This window comes from Pagrus major, chromosome 7 (genome assembly GCF_040436345.1).
Source record: "Pagrus major chromosome 7, Pma_NU_1.0".
Lineage (NCBI taxonomy): Eukaryota > Metazoa > Chordata > Actinopteri > Spariformes > Sparidae > Pagrus > Pagrus major.
In genome coordinates this window covers 9505010-9524855 of record NC_133221.1, presented here as the reverse complement: position 1 = coordinate 9524855, position 19846 = coordinate 9505010, and the positions used below count along the sequence as shown (strand labels likewise).

The 19846-nt window shown below is 38.8% G+C and overlaps 4 protein-coding genes across 4 annotated transcripts; 3 read left to right on the top strand and 1 right to left on the bottom strand.

The window, feature by feature from the left end:
- Positions 1-1306: 1306 nt before the first annotated feature.
- On the bottom strand, positions 1307-5885 carry LOC140999170 (eukaryotic translation initiation factor 4E type 3-like). The gene is made up of 7 exons (XM_073469445.1): positions 5642-5885; positions 4595-4667; positions 3871-3965; positions 3717-3777; positions 3571-3637; positions 3305-3460; positions 1307-3218 (listed from the first exon to the last, which is right to left on the bottom strand). The coding sequence occupies exons 1-7, from the start codon at positions 5800-5802 to the stop codon at positions 3172-3174; spliced, it is 660 nt and encodes a 219-aa protein (XP_073325546.1). The 5' UTR covers positions 5803-5885; the 3' UTR covers positions 1307-3171.
- Positions 5886-6227: 342 nt separating this feature from the next.
- Positions 6228-12307, top strand: LOC140999169 (serine/threonine-protein phosphatase 4 regulatory subunit 2-like). Its single transcript, XM_073469444.1, has 9 exons — positions 6228-6321; positions 7047-7128; positions 7222-7392; positions 8059-8152; positions 8302-8339; positions 8512-8586; positions 8811-8960; positions 9172-9470; positions 11057-12307. Exons 1-9 carry the CDS (start codon positions 6288-6290, stop codon positions 11368-11370), a joined length of 1257 nt encoding a protein of 418 aa, XP_073325545.1. The 5' UTR covers positions 6228-6287; the 3' UTR covers positions 11371-12307.
- A 2477-nt stretch (positions 12308-14784) lies between these two features.
- Positions 14785-16122, top strand: guca1b (guanylate cyclase activator 1B). The gene is made up of 4 exons (XM_073469704.1): positions 14785-14988; positions 15367-15516; positions 15658-15772; positions 15992-16122. Exons 1-4 carry the CDS (start codon positions 14785-14787, stop codon positions 16120-16122), a joined length of 600 nt encoding a protein of 199 aa, XP_073325805.1.
- A 1179-nt stretch (positions 16123-17301) lies between these two features.
- oard1 (O-acyl-ADP-ribose deacylase 1) lies at positions 17302-19504 on the top strand. Its single transcript, XM_073469446.1, has 5 exons — positions 17302-17527; positions 17672-17837; positions 18398-18456; positions 18551-18663; positions 19224-19504. Exons 1-5 carry the CDS (start codon positions 17393-17395, stop codon positions 19369-19371), a joined length of 621 nt encoding a protein of 206 aa, XP_073325547.1. The 5' UTR covers positions 17302-17392; the 3' UTR covers positions 19372-19504.
- Positions 19505-19846: the final 342 nt, after the last annotated feature.

Genomic DNA, 19846 nt, shown 5'->3' with positions numbered 1-19846 from the left:
CCTTCTGCACATATCTGCACACAAATACAAGACATATAAGAAGATGTGAAACATTTTGTGACAGAAATTACCCGTCATTAACTTTATGAATAGAGGCACACCTCATCCAAATGAGGGGCTCATCCGTCATGATAAAATGGCAAATAAATATTTAGTAGTTAAATAGTTAAGTATTTAGAGAAGAGTAACAGGAACCATCATCATCCTTAAAGATGCAATATTATACACCAATGGATTCTTTAAAAATATTCTGACATTCCTCATCAAACCAAACTTGGCAGTAAGCTAAACCGATGCATGCTGGGAGGTGTCTCAGTCCAGTGCCAAAAGCTGATATGCAAGAAGAAGTTCTCTCTGCGTCAGTCTTGGTCATAAAATGGCATTCCATCTTTAGTTTGTAAAATCCAAATGTACATCAATAAGCATCCAGCTCATTACTATTATGCAGTTATAGTCATTGTAAGGACAAGTCTGTCTTCATGGAGATTAAATCCATGTGTCGTTCCAGACGTAGCCCCCTTGTGAACTATTTTTTATGTCCATGCTTTGATGCAACCACAAGAGGGACACATTTTCCTTTTGGCCCTCATGAAATGGTGGCTTCCTACTCTTGAAGTAAGCTAGATTTAAAAAAAACAGAGGCATTCATCAAGGATCCAGACCTTTAGAGACCTGATGAAGACCTAATGGTTTAAACATGTTGGCTTTTTTTTTAATGATTGGCCATTTAAAACGCCTTTATTAACAATATCAAAATTCTTTTAATAAAGGCATTATAGTATTTCTTCCTTGTTTTGATACTTTTTCTTGTGTTAAGTGCCTGGATGTCTGGTTTTTGATGGTAACTGCAAAATATATAGTATTCTGTTCCTTGACTTAGGTAGGGGACTACACAACATGGTGCACCTCGCCTGCAATGTGTGTATTGGTTAAGAATGACAGGCGATGTATCAAAATAGTTTTCAGTATTCGGTTTTCCTACTGCTGAGGCAGACATTAAAGAAGACCAAGGCAAATAGAAGAAGGTGTCCACATGCTGTCACTTCACCATGAAGTTTTAATTCAGTCACCATCAAGTTTATAGTTAATAAACAAGCATTACAATACTAAATCATAAATCTTACTATTGGAAATGAAAATGATCAAATACACGTACACATCTTAGATCTAACAGCAGCCTTTGTAGGATTTTCTGCCAATGAACAGCCTGACAATCCTTCATTTTTTTAAATTTTTTTTATTCAATTCATTATTGATATTCTCACGAGTCATGAGACATACAGTAAGTTTTCCAAACAGCAAAAGGTGAAAGTTTAGGCGTCGTTATTTCTCGAACACGTGTAAAACTAACAGACAAACATGACTATATACAAGTCCAACATGCTGAACGCAGATGACATTCTAAACTGCTGGTAAACACAAGGCACCATCCAAGATCAACAATCAGTTACAAGGTCTGAGATCTGAAGTGAGTGGTCGTGTGTGTATGTGCAATTGTACAGTATTGTTACTCTCGTATCCTACAGTATGTGCTTTTAACATTGTTACATCAACAAACAACAGAATAAAGGGAAAATGAAGCAAGTTTGGCAAAGTCGGTGGTCTGAAAAAACTAACTCCACCGGTGAACATTTCACTTGATTGAGAAATCACAGCAGCACATCTTTTCTGTGGGTTTCAAGACATACTCCGTAGCTACACAGAAATGTCCTAGGTAGTACTAAAAAAAACAACCGCTCTACTCCACACGGCATCGAATAGTCAGTCTCACTGTTTCACTCATCAACTGTCACACACAAAAACACAGGAAAGGTGCCCGAATGAATCAACTTCCTAAATTTCGACATTTCCCGAACGATTTTCAGTAATACAAATACAGCCTTTTACATTGTTAGACCACAGGAAAAAATACAAACTGGACAGTTATGATTTGAGAGACACTGAAATTGTTTTTTTGTGCAGCAGCAGTAAACCATCTCTGATTAACTTGTTGCATACATACTGGACCATGCTGCAGTGGGTTGCATCACTCCAATTACACTAAAATAGGCTCAAAGCAGCATCTCAAGCAGAGTGAGATTATTTTTAAAAACTTTTTCCATGTCCCTTCAGCTCATAAATTTCTGTGTGTCAAGTTTTTATTGGTTATCATCTTTCCTGAGGCCAATATCATTTACAAAGGGCAGGCTTCACAAATGTAATTTTTTTAACACAGGCCATATGAATACACAACAGACATAATTTAAACTTTGCTTACTCAAGTTACTATTAAAAGCAGAAAAAAAAGACTATAACAACATGAACAAAAACAGCTTTACACCTCATCAGAAAAAGGTGACACAAAACCATAGTGGATTTGGTCACAGTCATCACAACTCCATATAATCCTGGAGGGACTGTCTGGTGTCTTACACACACGATAAGAAACAAAGTGCTTGATTTAGGACATATGCCAAAATGACAACCACAGCATTGCAACATTGCTGCAAATTCTACAAAATAGAAATGATTGCATATATTTCTCAGCATCTATGCGTAATATTTTGTGTACTGAGGTCATTTTTAGTGTAACAAGAACATATTCTTGAGCAATCCACCCACATCCTAAAGAAGTAAATAAAAAAGAAATGTGCAATTTTCTGCTTATACTTTAGCATAACAGCATACTAAACATTTATGTTCTCCAGTATAGGCAACAGTATTTTTGGCTGGAACATACAAAACAGAGAAAAGGGCGAACTAGAAAAAGCCTAATAATGTATTGTTAGGATAAAGGTTTGTGGAGCTAGGCCTCCTATTAGATCCAAACATGAGATTTCATTCACAGACCTAGTTTGGATGTGCTCAGGAAACTGCACAAAATATGCCATAAGACATCTAAAAAAATGTGACTGTACATGATCTGCTGTTTTTGGTTTAGCAAAATTTTGCAGTATAAAAACATACAAACACCACCATAGATAAAATCAAACTAAAATGGTATTTACTTCTGACTAAAATAAAAGTATTTTGGATATTGTTATGAATGCTCAAAAGATGTGAAACTCCATCGATTGACAGCCATAATACAAGGGCTACATGACACATTAAGCAACTATGAACTCAACTGCTTGAAAATGTGCCCAAATGTTATCCAAAACAAGTTCATAAGCAAAAGAAAAAAAAACGGTTCTAATGTCTTGATCGGCCTCCTTCGAAAGCGTGGTGTTCCTCGTGTGCTGAAACATGAGCAGAAAGAACGATCACTGACATGTTCATCCTTAAATCAATTTTACATATGATTGTGTTCCATGAAAATACTCACGTTTGTAAAACACCGCTTTAAAAGGGATCTGTGGAAGGAGCTCGTGGATCCTTCCTAAGATGTTTGACTCGTTAGCGCAAGAAGCATTTCCATTCCAGACCTGAAAGATGTCCTCTCTGTCTCTGACACTGACGCTGACCCCGACGACTTCATCATCTGCAACAACAACAACAACAGACAATGAGATGAATGCATTTCAGACATTACATTTCATCCTCTAGACCTAAAGCCACTGCATTTTGACATAACTCAAGAAAGAAATGTACCTGAGGCACAATAATCACTGAACTGTTCTCCAATGGTAGCCAATAGCAACTCCTTCCACACAACAGACTGTAAACATGAAGACAAATTTGTTAAACAGTGAATAATTAATAAGCAAATAACACATATTTATTATTATATTACTTACAGTGCATTCCTTGGGCACCTTCATTTTCCAAACACCACCTTTAGCATTGCTTTCTTCTTCCCTGTATGCAAACCGGCAGTCAGCATCACACGAACCAATTTAAAAAACAACTTCAAATACTACAAACACATACATGCATCAATCTCAAACTTACCAGAGTGGTTTTCTTTCTCCTCTCATCAGATGATAGCTACATCTCAGTGGCAAGCTCGAGACGCCGGGTATGTTGTTGTAAACTCTCCAAAAGTTCTACTCCAAAGCCGAGGTGAGAAGGAGGAAGAGAGAAGGAAGCTATTATTTTATTGAACTGTTTACTGGCACAGGGAACACAGACGGTTGACCTTGTTAATGTTTCACACTTGTTGCAGTGTGGAAAATCACTGCCAAAGGCCTTGTCCTCATTGCTCTAAACCACACACACACACACAATAAAAACTCAATTTATGAATCTTTGTCCTGCACAGTTCTGCTTCGGGATTCAAAGGGTATTTGAGCTCTTTAACATCCTGCCATAAACACAAAGTTGTTATATATAGTATATTATTATGCTTCTATGACAACAACCTTCCTTGCTACACATGGTTGATAGCCCAATAAAGTCTTTATTAGTGAGTTATAGTGCAAAACGACATAATGAGACATGACGAGATAAAACTCCAAACAGCCCTGAAAATGTTCCAGACGATGTTGTTTAACCTTGAGTCAGTGCAACGACTTAACCCTGCATTGCGCTCATTCTCAAGTTAAAAGACATCAGTGAAGAGCATTCAGTTCCTTAATAAACGTCTGGCATTTGGTGCATTTCGGAGAAAGAAACTCTGGAAAAACCTGAAAAAACAAACAATGATCTCTTGTGTCACGACTGTAAAGCATCTTACCTGTACGGTCTCCACGGTGTAGATTTTCTTCAGGTTTGACTCGCATTCAGCGGCTGTTGTTCCTGGTAGGGATCTGAAATTAGAAAAAACAAAACAAAAACAGAGATTTATTTAGACTCTATTTTATTTGCCCCTTCAAAAGTGACAGGCACGTAAAGATCTCAGGTCTCCTGATGTGAAACAATCTGAATACATTTCTCTTTGTAGTCAGTCAGACATGTTTTTACAGAGCTGTCCTCGGAGCGGGAAGGTTGGAGGGGGGGTGAGGAGGAGGAGGAGGGGGTGGGTGGGGGGGTCAGATGACAAATAAGCCAGTAAACAGTAAACAACACTGACCCCGTTTGAACGCAGCACCCACTGATTTGTACACACTGTGGATGATGGGGCTTGTGTAACGCTTATGTTCAAGTTTGTTGTGATGACTTTACACTAAATTGAAATCACTCTTATAAGTAGGTCAGAATAAATAGATAGATAGATAGATAGATAGATAGATAAAATTAAATAGACAGATAGATAGTTTGAACTACATTAGTTTTAATTCAGCTTTTAAAAAAAAAATGCTTCACTACACAATGGCAGCAGACACAGGACCAATGACTCAACAAGTTTTCTTAGGAATAACATCTGTGCTCATAAAAATCCAGTAAAAGGTTAAAGATGAACTCAAACTGAACTCATGTGGAGTTATTATGTTAAGCGAGCTGGTCACAAGTACGCCCTTTTGTTTATTTTAAGACTCTTCCAAGTAGAGGACTTGCGTATGTAGGTCACAGGGAAAACAAGTTGGTAGAAAAAAGCTGCACTAACACCATTAACAGACAGTGTTTGTTGTGATGTTATCTTTACTGTGATTTATAAACAATCCCTGTATCGATGTTAAACAAACCTATAATGTCATCTGGGCTGATTTGCAGCAGGCCTGATAAAATCGTCATCTCCCTTCTTTGTTCTGGTTTAAAAGATCAGCTACAGTGCACCTACTTCACACTGGTTTAAGATTCATAATATAACGATCGAGGGCAAAATAACTAAATAGTTTCTTACCTATCAAGCCAGAAAGTCCACGGAGAATGTAAAGGCAGTGTGTCGATTTCATTGTCACTTGAAATCCTTCCCAAATCTCTGTCGCTGATGTGAATGTTGTGCTCCAGCAGAACCGGGCTGGATGATGTGCTCAGTTGTAATGCAGCTACTGGAACTGCCATCGTTGCCTCTGACAAACTGAATGACTTCGTTAAAAAAAAAAACACACAGACAGATGTTTCCAACCAGGGCTGTGATCGGTATTTATAGGTTCGTCAGGTAAATTTGACCGCGATCAGCTGCTGACTCATTGGTCGCCTCACCGGTTTGCGCCGTCACAACAGAAAAAAAAAAACGATGACACCCTGCGGCATCAACAGCGAACCAGAGCGACCCAGAAGTTTCTGTCACTGAGGTCTGCACGTACCTTAACTGGAAATATGACTGTTTGCGCTATATGAGCAAACAATATTTCAATTCTGGCTACTTGTTTCGTCGCTACGGGGGTAATTCAAGTGCTTTGTTGATCTCAGGCTAAACTGGGACGCGACTTCCGCAAATGTGCCTACGTCATTTCAGACATGCGCAGTCGTCGCTGCCAGCTTTGTTTGGCTGCTACCTGCTACTGCTAACTAGCAAGTATTTCCTGCTAGTGCCTGACACAGCTATGGACATCGACGCCTTATTGGAAGCGTTTCAAGGCAATATTTACAGTTATCTAAATGAATGTTTGATTTTTTTAGTGAAGGGTTTTGACATTTGTTTCGCTGCCTCCACAAAAATCTGTAATGTTTGCTAAGTACGTTACGCGCGTTACCGTCACTTAGCTTACCAACAACGAGTATCGTTCGGAGGAGGCATTTAGGGACAATTTGAGCAGCCTATATTTGGCCTTGCTAGTGTATGTTATGTCAGCGAGAAATGAGTTCGTCACATTTGACACTTTTTAACCATTAATTCTCTTAATGGTAGTCCGAGGTTATGTAAACAGCTAGCTGGTTAACGTCACAGTAAACATGCTAACTTACTAACTTTTACAGGAACTTTACAATTAGTTGACCTAACCTGGCGTTAGACGATTTTATGAGGTGGCGATCAACTTGTTTTCTTCTTTATTGGGCATGTTTTCACTTGGCAAAGCTGTTCATAGAGATTTTATAATAGTTTAATACATGCTAACGTACAGCTGATGTGCCAGAAGTAGCCTGAAACTAAACAGGACTCAGTAGGAATTATTTTCCACCCTCATTAATCTCTAATGTTCATATGGTTAGGTTGAGTTATTTTTAAAACTTTCAACTTTAGGTTGAAGTTAATGCAGGTACAAGCATTGTTTGGTTCAGTTGGGGTCATATTATGCGAGCTGTTTCAATAACTGCTGTTACCAGTAAACTAATTCTTCTGTTTTTCATCTGGGCATTTACAGATTTCGAGAAGAAAGGCAAGAAAGATACCTGTCCTGTCCTCGAACAGTTCCTGTGTCATGTCGCCAAGACAGGGCAGCCACTGTGAGTAGTCCACACAAAAGATTAAAGCGTCAACAAATTCTTGTCAGGGTTGTCATACAAATGTGTTCAAGGACTATTCTCTCTATTTTCCAGGATCCCATGGTCACAGTTCAAAACCTACTTCATCTTTAAGTTGGAAAAAGTCATGGATGATTTCCACGCTTCAACACCAGAACAGAGAGGACCACATAATCCCAATGTCGACTATGTTCCTTTCGAAGAGATGAAGGAGAGGATCTTAAAAATAGTTGATGGCTACAATGGGTGAGTAAAGTTATAAGCCTTTAATAAGCCACTGTACAAATTGTAAACAAATCCTTCCTCACACCCACTTACAACACTAATTAATGTAGCAGCACATTTTACAATTCCTGTCCACAACATTGTTAGTGTTGTCTTTCTTTAGTGTTATCAACTGAATGAAAACATATCCACAAAGGAGAAATACGTACATTTAATGTAAATCATGTACAATATCCAATATGTAAGACTATTGTGGGTTACTCATTTGCATGTGACTCTCCCAAAAATCTATTTGCATTAACACATTTTGTCCTCAATTAAAAATATTCTTGTTGAATTTCCGCTTCACATAATAACTTCATTATTTGACAATGAAACGTAGCTCTTTTGCACCTGGAGACAAAAATGACTTTAGTTGGCATAGCTTCAAGCAGCAAAACAAATTGGAAACAACTACTTTTCTTCTTGGTGTATCAGTCAGAAGCAATATGTTGAAAAACAGTACTGATTCATCACTGATGTCAGAACTTGTGACCAGCTGTGACTCGGATTTAACATGCCTTTCCAGGTTGATCCAAGCTTTTTCTCATTCAGCCCCAGTGCTGCCAGGTTTAGAAAGTATTGATGCCGGCTGTGAGATGGCTATGTGTGGTTAATCCTAAACATATCTTTTGATATCTTTTCCAGAATCCCATTCACCATCCAGCGTCTATGTGAACTCCTTACAGACCCCAAGCGCAACTATACAGGAACAGACAAGTTTCTCATGGGTTTGGAGAAGGTGACAACCACACTGCATTTCTTTGTGCAAAAGTCCACAAAGTTTTTCCCTCAAGATAAAAAATATTGACGAATGTTGATTAAACATATTTTTCCATGGCTTTAAATTGAATTCTAATATATATGTATATTATTGTCAATGTTTTGCAGAACGTAATGGTGGTCAGCTGTGTGTACCCCACATCAGAGTAAGTACATCAGCTGTTGAGCTCTTGCACCCTTTGCTCTACTGGCTGCTGTATTTCTGTTAAGCTGCTTCTGATGCACATTGACAACTCCCTTGAATTTGCATATCCAGTCACACTTACAAAGTTACAATTAACAGCCAGTTGTTTTTGTGCCTTTCTACTTCTTTCGAAGGAAAAATGGGGCATCCAGTGTAAACAGAATGAATGGAGTGATGTTTCCTGGTAACTCTTCTCTGTATTCAGACAGGTGGGAGCCACATACTTGTTAATGACTGACTTCCACAAATCTAAAAGTGCCTCATACACCAGTAAATTGGAAAATTAAATTAGTTTAGAGCCAAATATTCAAAAATCCACAAGGCTATAGTAAGGGCAGTTTTGACTTGCCTGTCAGTTTGGGTCTCAGCAGTTCTGCTGATTTGCCATCGTGTAATGACTTCCGTAAGAAATGGTCATTTTCTTTTTTTGCAGTCGAAATGTAAATGGGCCAGGCACACCAAAACCGCTCTGCAGACCAAAGCTGTCAAGCTGTCATTCGCTTTCGACCAATGGGCTCCCTGAATGTCCTGTTACTAAAGAACCAGAGCCAACCACAGAGGAGGTGGAGGAACACCAAACCAGGTAATTGAAAAAGGTGTAGTGTCACTGTGAGCGAGTGTTTAGTATACTTAATATTTTTCATTAAAACACAGACAATATATGCCAAGCACATTTCCTACATAAGCAGATCTTCTCGAGATTGTATCTTTGAAATTAATACATGTGAACCACTAAGTGCTTTAATTTCAAGTTTATCATTTGATTTACTGATTCCATTTTTTTGTCATTACAGCAGTGATTCCTCATCATCAGAAGGAGAAATGACCCCCAACAGCGGTATAAAGAACAAACATCGCAAGGACGATGAAGAGGAGGACGAGGAGGATGATTCTGATGCTGACAAACATGAGATCAAGAGGCTCAAGTTTGACGAAAAGGAAGAGGATGAAACAGGAAGCGAAGAGAAGGAGTCGTCTTGTTGTAAAGGGTCAGAGAGCTCGTCAGAGACACTGGAGTCTTCAAAAGACTCTTGCAGTCAAGAGGACGAAAGTGGAACATCTTGTGACACACCTACTACTTCAGAGGATCATGGTAAGTGTTTAACTCATCCTCACTCAGGTTGACGAATGTATACTTAAGGATTAAAGTGTTTTAGTACCTATGTGTGGTGACTTCATAGACAGAGGGCTATGCTGTAGCTCAGGTGAACCTTTTCAAAACAGTCCGCTCAGATACCAAAATGCATCTTTCGAGTGCAAATCTCAATCTTGGCTGCTACTGTCACCACAAAGTAAATATCAGGGCGCACTCAAACTTGGCCCAGTTGCTCTGTACCATGCCAAAGCACGATTATCCCTCCTCCCCAGTCCCCTGCTGCTCTGCACTCAACACAGAGAACATGACTAACTTTACTGACTTTTTTGTGGCATATTTTGTCTTGTTTTGGTCATAGATGGCCCTCTCACATTCCTGGATTTCTTGATTGTGCAAGGCGGTGTAATACACATGATTATACTTCATGTCCACGTTGCGCACCCGTGCTTGTGCTCGTGCATGAGCAACCGTACCGTGCCGAAGCACAACTCCTCCAACCGTGCCAGGGCCAAGAAAGTGTATTGTGCTTGAGCACGGTACGGAGCGCTCGCACTAGTCGAACAAGCTGGACTGGTCAAACATGCTTGGGCATGGTACAGATTGTCTAGTGTGAGTGCACCCTAAGAGAATCTAAACATTGGGCGTGGGTATTAAAATGAATGCACGGTACTGGTGTAGCAGTAAAATAAGATGATGTCGGGTTCATCTGCTGCAATATTGAGGCCATGTCACTTCACAGGCTACAATTCAGCTGTGTTTAACAGTTGTCTGTCTGACACATCTGATGAAACAGATGCGTGTGATTTTAATCACTTCAGCTGTTTATGCAGGCCATACAGTGACTGTTTCACTCACTGTGCAACTGTGATCCGAAGCATATTTTTAGACTGATATTCTAACATTTAAGTTCAACTTAAACTCTTACATTGCTTCAGACACTTTCTCTTTTAGTGTTGGACTACCAGAGGACAATCTGAGTCTTCCTATATCCCTATTTGCACAGGCTAGTATTATCTGGGGACTTCTGAGATGTGTATTTTAATCAGCATCTGTTTTCTGTTGTCAGACAACCAAACAAGTATGAAATGTTATCACGGCTCATAATATGTTGAACAGAAGTCTGATGAGATCGGCTATGATGACATTTAAAGTGAGTGACAGAGAAGCATCCGTTTCTTGAACTTAATGAGCAGCAGATGTGTATTTATGCAGAAAGTGAGCAAAACAACTCTTAACCATATTATAAATGTGGCTGCTGTAGAACAGATGCTCAGCTTCTGAAATGTTGATGTTACACTGATGCCCTGACGTCATATCAGAGGGATAATGTCAGTAAATAAGAGTGGTAGTCCTAGTCCTGTGCAGATAAGGCTTATAATAGCTAACTGAATATCTTTTGGTTTTGGTGTGGTGATCGGACAAAGCAAGACATTACCTTTGACTTATGGAATTTTGTGATAAGTATATTCAGACATTTTTTTAACAAACAACTGATCAATTATTTGAGAAATATTTTGTCAGATTAATAACTAATAAAAATAATAGTTAGCTGTAGCCCTAATGTTGTCTACTCTGGTCCTCAGAACCCAGCAAAACAGAGGCAGAACCTTCCGAAAGGGAAGAAGAGTCATCTGAGACGGGGGATATCAGCAGTACGGAGACTGACAGCAGTGTGGATCAACCTGAGCAGCCTGCTCCATCAGAGAAGAGCACAAGCTTTGAGCAGGATCATGGAGAGAGCAGCAGCAGCAGCAGCAGCAGCAGCAGTGATGGAGAGGGCCTACCCAGTGACAAGCAGACGCCTTCTTCTAGTAATTCACCTGACTTGTCAACAGAGGGCGACGCTGACAGTTCAAAGAGTGCAGAGACTGCAATAGAGCCTGAGGAACATGACTAACTTGAATCCCGGCCTGCCAACTGACTATTTTTTACACTGTATGATACCACACCAAGGGTATATCTGTAGCACTGAAGACCCTGACTTCAGGACCAGGAGCGATGTGGACTTGGAGATTCGTCACAGAGGGATCTTTTTGTCCTCTTCAGTTTTAACTACTCATGGCCACACATCCCCTGGTCTTTAAACTGGAAGGAAATGATTTAAAGAAGATTATGGAGACTTTGCTTTTTTCACTGTTGACTAAAAGTTTTTCTAATATTTTGTCCTGATTTTTATATCTGAGCATTATGATTTAACCTTGATAACTGATGTATTCAATAATTCCATTAGTCGTTTGGCATGTATTCCAAAAATGATAAATTTCACAGTTTTGAATTGTTTTGGCATTAGCGTAGTTGTTTTCACCATCTTTCTGATTAATGTGTGTCTGTCCAGTTGAATGAGGACACATGCCATTAAGAATGTGAAGCAACACTTCACAGATGTCTGTTCGCTTTTTCTATGAAGCACATACCATATATTGTATTCCTTATTAACATTATATTGCACTTGTTTGCATTGACCCGATTAAGGATGTGAAAATTGTAAAAAAAAAAAAAAAAGTTTGGCTTTGTCACCATTTGAAGCCAATACAAACACAATTTTGCCAGTTTTTGTTAGATCTAATATTTGTTTGGCTTAAGGGAAGCCATTTCTGCATCAAAAATCTGTCAACAGATCACAAGGTACTTTTACACTTCCTGTATGTCATACCTTTTGTTGTGCAAATGTCCCTTTTTGATAGCTTGAATTTTTACAGTATGTACCTGTAAATCAGTTTTTGTAGACTTGTAATACATGTCCACTGCCTTCGTAGAACTGAGAATCGCTGGAAGTTGAATGCTTGAGCTTGTATCATAGTATTCATGGAAAGCAATAAATGCTAAAATTTAAAGTGTGGCTTGCTCAGTTAACATTAAGGGAGTTGTTCTTTTGATTTGCAAATCTGGTGATGCTTCATAATTGCTGAACAATGAGGGCCAGCTGATGGTGAAATTACCTGTTAGACATGCTTTAGGTGTGACTGTCGGAGTATTAACCCATCAGTAGCATCCCGCACTTCAGAAACTCCTCTCGTCAAACACTAAGTTCAGCTCTGAGACTAAGATTCCTGTCTTCAGCTGTACTTTGACTTTAATGCTGACATGCTAATTGCACACCATAGCCTTCAATTATCATCCCAAACATGCTACATTATTAGCTATTTAAAGTTAATGAGCTAATGTTCACTATATCCTAATTATTAGCATCATACCATGCTTGTTGATGGTCCTCTTTTTTAAAGACTTCAAGGTCTGTAGAGGATACATACGACGATCCTCTGACTTTTCCTCTAGTGCCATGATTAGATCTTTAAAAGGATGGGCCCTCCAAGTAATGTGGTGCTCAACCAAAGTCATATAGTTATAGCACTGAATACCCAAACATACAAAGATAGTAAACACAAAGATCTGGGCCTTTATCTTAGAATCATCAGAGCTAATAAACATCATAGTATAGTCAGAGATGCCCGATGAAGGCCACAACGTCAGGATGTTTATTGACATGGCCACCGCAAATTGTTGAAGCTGAGATTCCTGAACTTTGTCCTAAAGATTTGGATGTGTTCTCCCTTCGAGCTTTAGGGTATAAAACTTTTGGGTGCTTCATGGTGGCTTTTTAGTTTTGTTATTGAAATTTCTGAGTTTGCTGAGAAATTGCGCACACTCACTCTCGTGTCCCAGTTGTAATAACTTTGATCTCCTGACTTTTCATCTGGCACCATCGCCAGGTCATTTAATCTAGTCATTTTCTTTGGTTTATGACCCTGCAACACTCAAGAAATCACCATCAGCCAGCTGAACTTATGTTTAGTGGGTAATGTTTGCAATGCTAACAACACAGGGACAATTGTAAGCTTGTTAGCATACTTGTTTGAGCATTTAGCAAGTAGCTACAGGCTCACAACAGTAGAGGAAGCGGAGGTGTTACAGACATGACACAGCAATAAAAATTACTGTCAGTCCTGTCAATGCAAGTGAGCCATTGGTACAGAAATGGTGAATCTTAACTAGGTCCGGTCTGGGTACAGGAAACTGATTATTGGATAAAGGAAAATATGGGTGAGAATCATAATAACTCTTGTGTAAGAAGAAGGTGTTAGTCATTTTAATCGGGTGGAGGACAACATCCAGTGACAGCTTAGATGGCCTTGACACTTGTAAGCCAAGATTATCACTGTCCCTGCTGTCAGCACATATTGTGGACCAGGAGGGTATTGGACCAGGCCAACCTTTCACCTGTAAACAATGGCTATTATTAGATTGTAGTTATTGCAAATTACTGGCAGACTCCACTGCCAGATAGCTCGCTAGATGTTTTGACCCATTTCCCAAATATAATTGCCCTCTTGAGGTTAAAATGTAATGTCCATCATTAGTGAATTTAGCCACAACACATTTATTATAGGCTTCAGTGAGTCTGAAGCAGGCCTGTAAACAGTAATCATGGGTTGCAGTAAATAACCTGAAGGTCAGAGCTTTCAGGGATAACTAAACACTTGGCCTGTGTGAATCACAAGACTGGTCAGGAACTTGTGGGAATACTGGGGAAGATTACTTAAAGGAGTACATCAGCCATTTTTTATTCCTTTGGGGGAAGGAATAGAGACAGATGAACAAAGAACTGTCAAAATCGAAGCAGTGGTGGCTGAGATATACAGATTTTTCATTGGCAAGAATGGGTGAAGCTCTTTCAGAAATGATCAATCCTACATTTCCCACAATGCAACTAAAAGCATTAGACCATCCCAGACTTTAAATGTCAGTAACTAGTATAAATCCATTAATCCTGACTTTACCTTTGCACACACATAAGTAGTTAACGTCATACCATGCAAATATTTACTAATAGAGAATGATAATTATAGTATTATTAAAAGGTCCGTTATACAATGGACGTACCTTGAACCTGTCATTAGGGAGTGTGTTTCATAACAACCAATAATACAGTAGATGTACTAGATGTACATTCAGGATAGGTTGAAGCAGGACCACAAGGAAATCCTGACATGATCTAATTGATTTTGACAGGTGCCCATATCAAATCCCTTATCATGTGATCCATAACAGTCTGTGTCTCATCCTCACTTTCAGAGGGGATTTGCCACAATAGAGAGCCCAATAACAATTCAGCTTGCATGGACTTTGATATCATTTTGATCAATTTGGTCTTTGCTGATTTGCACAAAGTTTACTTCAGTAACAGAGGACGAACATTTGTGGATTTTGTCATGTAGAGGAGAGCTTTAAAAATAGTTACCTCGGTCAAACAGTTTCATGTAATGTAAGAAATCATTTCAGTCTTCAGGGGGTTACAGAAAAAACTTCCACAATGGGTCAGCGCCTGAGCGAGGATTGTGACCCAGACAAGGAAATTGATGTGGCAGAGCTGCAGGAATGGTACAAAAAATTTGTCGTGGAATGCCCAAGTGGAACTCTTTTCATGCACGAGTTCAAGAGCTTTTTTGGCGTTACTGAAAACAAAGAGGCTGCAGATTACATTGAAAACATGTTTCGAGCCTTTGACAAGAACGGCGTAAGTACAAACCTCTGTTGTGTGGAAGTATAAGCCTTGTGCATAGTCATTTTATAACACTGGGCACAGTAATAGTCAGGATGTGTTGATTGCAAGCATTTGTGATAATTGTAGTTGATGAAAGATTTACAGGCAATTTAAAAACAAGCAATTTAAACACGTCAACTTGGGTTCCTGGGAAATTACAATGGGCATTTTTTCACTATTTTCTGATAGGTTGTAGTATAAACAATTAATTAGAAAAGTAATTAGCAGATAAATCAGTACTGATAGTAAAAAGACTCATCAGATTCAATCTACTATACTGCAGGACATAAACATTTTGCGTCTAAGTGCCCGTTTGTAAAATTTAAACTCTTTTTCTCTTCATGTACGCAGGACAACACCATCGATTTTCTGGAGTATGTGGCAGCCTTGAACTTAGTCCTGAGGGGTAAACTGGAGCATAAGCTTAAATGGACATTCAAAATGTATGATAAAGATGGAAGCGGATGCATTGATAAAACAGAGCTTCTTGAAATTGTGGAGGTAATATTCAATATTACACAGTCACTATAATATGCAGCAATTGATCTGTAAAGCTTTCAAAACGTGATAAATCAGAGGACTATAATTAAATGTAGTCAACCTCAGAGTCACTGTAACAGACTTCTTTCCTGTCACTCTCAGTCTATTTATCGACTGAAGAAAGCCTGCCATGGAGAGCTGGATGAAGACTGCAATCTGCTGACCCCAGACCAAGTGGTTGACAGGATATTTGAGCTGGTTGATGAAAATGGAGATGGTGAGTGTTTGTAACAGTTTTCTGACAGCTTAGTAAAAAATGGTTCATTAATGATTCACAAGGTTTGTGTCAAAGTGCTGTAAGGGCTTTGTGGAGTGTTCATTGTTGGGAAGGCGTATCTCAGCTGTACAATGTACAATCTCATTACTAAAAAGATAAATTAATGAATGGAGAAGTGTATGAAATAAGCCCGGAGAATAACCGTCCCTCGTTATCTAGGGGAGCTTTCTCTGGATGAGTTCATTGACGGAGCGCGGAGGGACAAGTGGGTGATGAAGATGCTGCAGATGGACGTAAATCCTGGGGACTGGATGAACGATCGAAGGCGCAGTGATAACAGTGATAACTAACTAAGGCTGGAACATGGACTGTCAATCTATCATGTACACACATCATTTATATTTGAAAAATCATACTGTGATTTTGTATCTACAGCAGTTTAATGTATATAAAAGAAGACAACACCACTGTCATCCTGGCATTGTATTACCATATTCTGCTTGCAAATGGGCTTTTTATTTCAGGTTCTGCACTATAACAGCAGTTATGTTACATTATTTAAAGCAATTTATGGTCTAGTAGGTCTGTTTAGGTCTGTACTTTATTGACACTGCAGCCATAAGGTGCTTATTGTCTTTTCTGTTTTTTGATTTGTGTCATAAAATGAGCATATAAGTTATTCAATAAACATACTGAAAGCCCTTACACAAACATGTTCCACCATTAAGAGGTGTTTTCACTTATTCAGGATGATAAGACCTCTCTTCAGGGCTGTGTGGAGCCATGCACAGACAGAGATTGGTGATATTTTTCCTCTCTCCCTCATAATTTTGTTGCACCTTTTGGGAAAACAACAAACTTTTGAGTATTATTGGTGTGCTCAGTTTGTGGATCTCACTGATTTACAGTGTGAATTCACAGTTTTGATCTGTGAAATCTGAATAGAATCTAATAATGTAACAATAATATAAACAAAAATAAATAAAAACACCTGTGAGGGTTTGGGGGGGTCTTTTGAAAACAATAAACATCATAAATATATACCAATTTCACACTGCCTGTTTTGTTTAACAGAAATCAGATGTATTGCATGAAATAAACTATGAACTTTGCTAGTTAAGTTTAATTAAATTTAAAAAGTAGGCTATCTACATTCATAGAAAACATTTAAAAAATGTAATGACAGATCCAAAGACAGGTAAGGCCAATTTTGTGGTTTTCAAGGTTGGTTTCAGGTTTTTGTAAATATATACAAACCATGTAAAGCTCAAATAAGCAGTAAATTTATGGATTATGGAGTTAATTGTTAATATACCCAACATATAACCCATATAACCCGATTTCCCTTGTAAAATCAAAGAAACCTTTAAACTTTTGGCCATTTTCTATCATCCAGGAAGTGCCGCTTATCTATAAAGTCTCGGGTTTTCTCGCGAGAGCATACACGGCTTCTTCCTAGCTTGCTGCAGACTGACAGGTCTACCGTGCTGTCAAAAAGCACCCCGAAAGTGCGTTTATTTGCCATTAAAACGACCACCTCCAGTCAACTGTTTGTAAGTTTTACGAGACACCTTACTGTCGCACGATATGCTAGCTAACGCGTCTTCTAGCATTAGCTGAATGCCGATAATTCTGCGTTGTTTTGATGTGTGTTCACGACTGTACACATTTAACAAACTCACCGGACAAGTGCTGCGCTCATTGTCGTCAATGTCGTCCAAGCTTGAGAAACCAGTCTGCAGAGACAAAACCGAGGTAAAGCCTACACTTGTTTAGGTTTTACATGCGTTTAAAAAAATTGTGTTTCTGTCGTACATTGTCCTCCCGGACGCCAGTGTTTATCTGTTGCTCTGACGTTGTGTTTCCTCACGTGGTGTAATGCTGCCCCCTCCCGGCCAGCCAGCAGAAGACAGCTGGAGACTGAACTATGTCACTGGGAACCTGTTCTCCTGCCCTGAGGACGAGGCTCTGGCCCACTGCATCAGTGAGGACTGCCGCATGGGGGCAGGCATAGCAGTGATGTTCAAGCAGAAGTTCAAAGGGTTAGACGAGTTAAAAAAACAGGGTGAGTCAGACTTTCTATTAAAAATCTACAGTGAAAATGTCTCACTGCTTCCCAGGCAATCCTTTTGTTCAGCTCAGAGAAAATGCTTTTGTTCTGGTCTACAAAAGCATAGATTTATAGATTTATTGTTGGAAAAATGATCTTATTCTATACTGCCTGATATTATTACATACTGTATGTATTCTGTATCAATTGATGCAAATGGTTGGATGCATTTATAACGCCAAATTAGTGCGGGATATTGGGATATTTTAGTGTTTCACTTGCGTTTAATGCGACACATGCATATATGCACTCATATCCCAATATCCCTAACTTATTTTGAGTAGTGTATGACGCCGCCATCTCATCACGTGATGTCTTACGCATCATTTTGTACACATTCATCCCAAATCTGTCCCCACTAAAATATAAAATGAATCTGTGGGTTGTACTGCGCAGCATGAATTTGTAGTGACTTGTCCACCAGTGGGTCAGTGAGGTTTGAGGGGATTTAAAAGACAACATTTTTGTATTGTTTCTTACCTTGATGGGGACATTTTCTTTCTGTTTCCAAACAGGAAAGCTGACAGGACAGTGTGCTGTACTGAAAAGAGACAGACGTTTTGTCTACTATCTGGTAAAGATGTGACATTTAATTAGAACTATTCCCTAATATGCAAATTTAAAAAACAAGAAATTATAATTGTTGCTCTCCTGTTATTTTATTGCAGATTACAAAGAAAAAAGCCAGCCAAAAACCAACCTATGACAGCCTGAGGCAGAGCCTGGAGGACATGAAGTCTCACTGTGAACAGAATGAAATAACAAGAATATCAATGCCCCGGTATGTATTAGGGATGCAGATTTTAAGCAGTTTCTGTAATTGATAGTCGGCTACCTTAACAATCAATTAACGGTTAATCATTTATAATATAGGAAATATGTTGGACGTTTTTCCCTCAGAAAGGTGTTTTAACCGCTGACATGATCTATGTTCGATGCAAAATCAGCATTAAACATCAGTTACTTGTATAATAAACTAGATTAACACAAAGTAATGACCTAATTTTAATTGTTGAGCTCCTGTTTGCCGTTATTTAACCTCTGGCCCAACAAATTCAAACCCATATCGCGGATAATAAATGGCTAAAATGTAATAATATCAGTTTGTATTGATTTGTCTGTTGTATTTTTTAAATTACAAATCCCTTGTGGATGTCGGTGATCAGTCGGTTAATAATTAATAATTAACGTCCCTAACTTGTATCATTTCCAGTCACTTAATGATGTATCATCAAACCAGGGCGCTCAAGAGAGATATACTCATTTACTCAATAAGTAAGCCAAGATTTTCCTCGTTACTGTTCCAGTTAATTTGTATATTTTTCTCTCTCTTTCCGACAGTATCGGTTGTGGCCTGGATCGACTGGCGTGGGACAAAGTGTCTGTGATACTGGAACAGGTGTTCAAACACACAAACATCTCCATCACTGTCTACAGCCTTCCCGAGAAAACAGAGACCAAAGTGATGAAGGAAAACATGCGCAGATGATTGATGCAAAACTTTTGTTGTAATATTTAGTTTGTTCACTTTTCTGTATCTTTCCCACAGCATGTGGCCCTGATCTTAATCTTTTTCAATGAAAAATGTTTTGTTAAATAAACTTTCTTTGTTGCACATGAAAGTCCACCTAAACTTCATGAATTTCTACATGTAGCTGTAGAAGTATTTCTAGTGGTCATCTATTCTTTGTATCTGCAGTCGCCAGTTTTCAGCAATTTACTTCCAAAACACACTGATCTACATTTATCATTAAATCCAGATGTTACTGGGATTTGTCCACCTGTCCCTTCTGGTTTAACAACATGTGGTGTTTTAAACACTGAGCCTGAAGTATCAGGTTTCTCTTTATTCTCCCATTCATCCACCAGGCAATTATATTGTTGATTGAGCAAACAGTGTATTTGCATTTCTCTGTGGCCATCATATAACTTTTAGAGCGTTCATTGAAGCCTCTGCAGATGGT

What these genes read in the sequence shown, in the direction of transcription:
- LOC140999170 (XM_073469445.1), bottom strand. Translation starts at nt 5,802, where the DNA reads ATGGCAGTTCCAGTAGCTGCATTACAACTGAGCACATCATCCAGCCCG. An exon ending in CAGTGATTATTGTGCCTCAG is followed by an intron (nt 3,461 to 3,570) that starts GTACATTTCTTT and finishes TTGTTGTTGCAG; the next exon opens with ATGATGAAGTCGTCGGGGTC. An exon ending in TAAAGCGGTGTTTTACAAAC is followed by an intron (nt 3,219 to 3,304) that starts GTGAGTATTTTC and finishes CTCATGTTTCAG; the next exon opens with CACACGAGGAACACCACGCT.
- LOC140999169 (XM_073469444.1), top strand. Translation starts at nt 6,288, where the DNA reads ATGGACATCGACGCCTTATTGGAAGCGTTTCAAG. An exon ending in CTTATTGGAAGCGTTTCAAG is followed by an intron (nt 6,322 to 7,046) that starts GCAATATTTACA and finishes GGGCATTTACAG; the next exon opens with ATTTCGAGAAGAAAGGCAAG. An exon ending in ATAGTTGATGGCTACAATGG is followed by an intron (nt 7,393 to 8,058) that starts GTGAGTAAAGTT and finishes TATCTTTTCCAG; the next exon opens with AATCCCATTCACCATCCAGC.
- guca1b (XM_073469704.1), top strand. Translation starts at nt 14,785, where the DNA reads ATGGGTCAGCGCCTGAGCGAGGATTGTGACCCAGACAAGGAAATTGAT. An exon ending in AGCTTCTTGAAATTGTGGAG is followed by an intron (nt 15,517 to 15,657) that starts GTAATATTCAAT and finishes TGTCACTCTCAG; the next exon opens with TCTATTTATCGACTGAAGAA. An exon ending in GGTTGATGAAAATGGAGATG is followed by an intron (nt 15,773 to 15,991) that starts GTGAGTGTTTGT and finishes CTCGTTATCTAG; the next exon opens with GGGAGCTTTCTCTGGATGAG.
- oard1 (XM_073469446.1), top strand. Translation starts at nt 17,393, where the DNA reads ATGCCGATAATTCTGCGTTGTTTTGATGTGTGTTCACGACTGTACACA. An exon ending in AGACGAGTTAAAAAAACAGG is followed by an intron (nt 17,838 to 18,397) that starts GTGAGTCAGACT and finishes GTTTCCAAACAG; the next exon opens with GAAAGCTGACAGGACAGTGT. An exon ending in GACGTTTTGTCTACTATCTG is followed by an intron (nt 18,457 to 18,550) that starts GTAAAGATGTGA and finishes ATTTTATTGCAG; the next exon opens with ATTACAAAGAAAAAAGCCAG.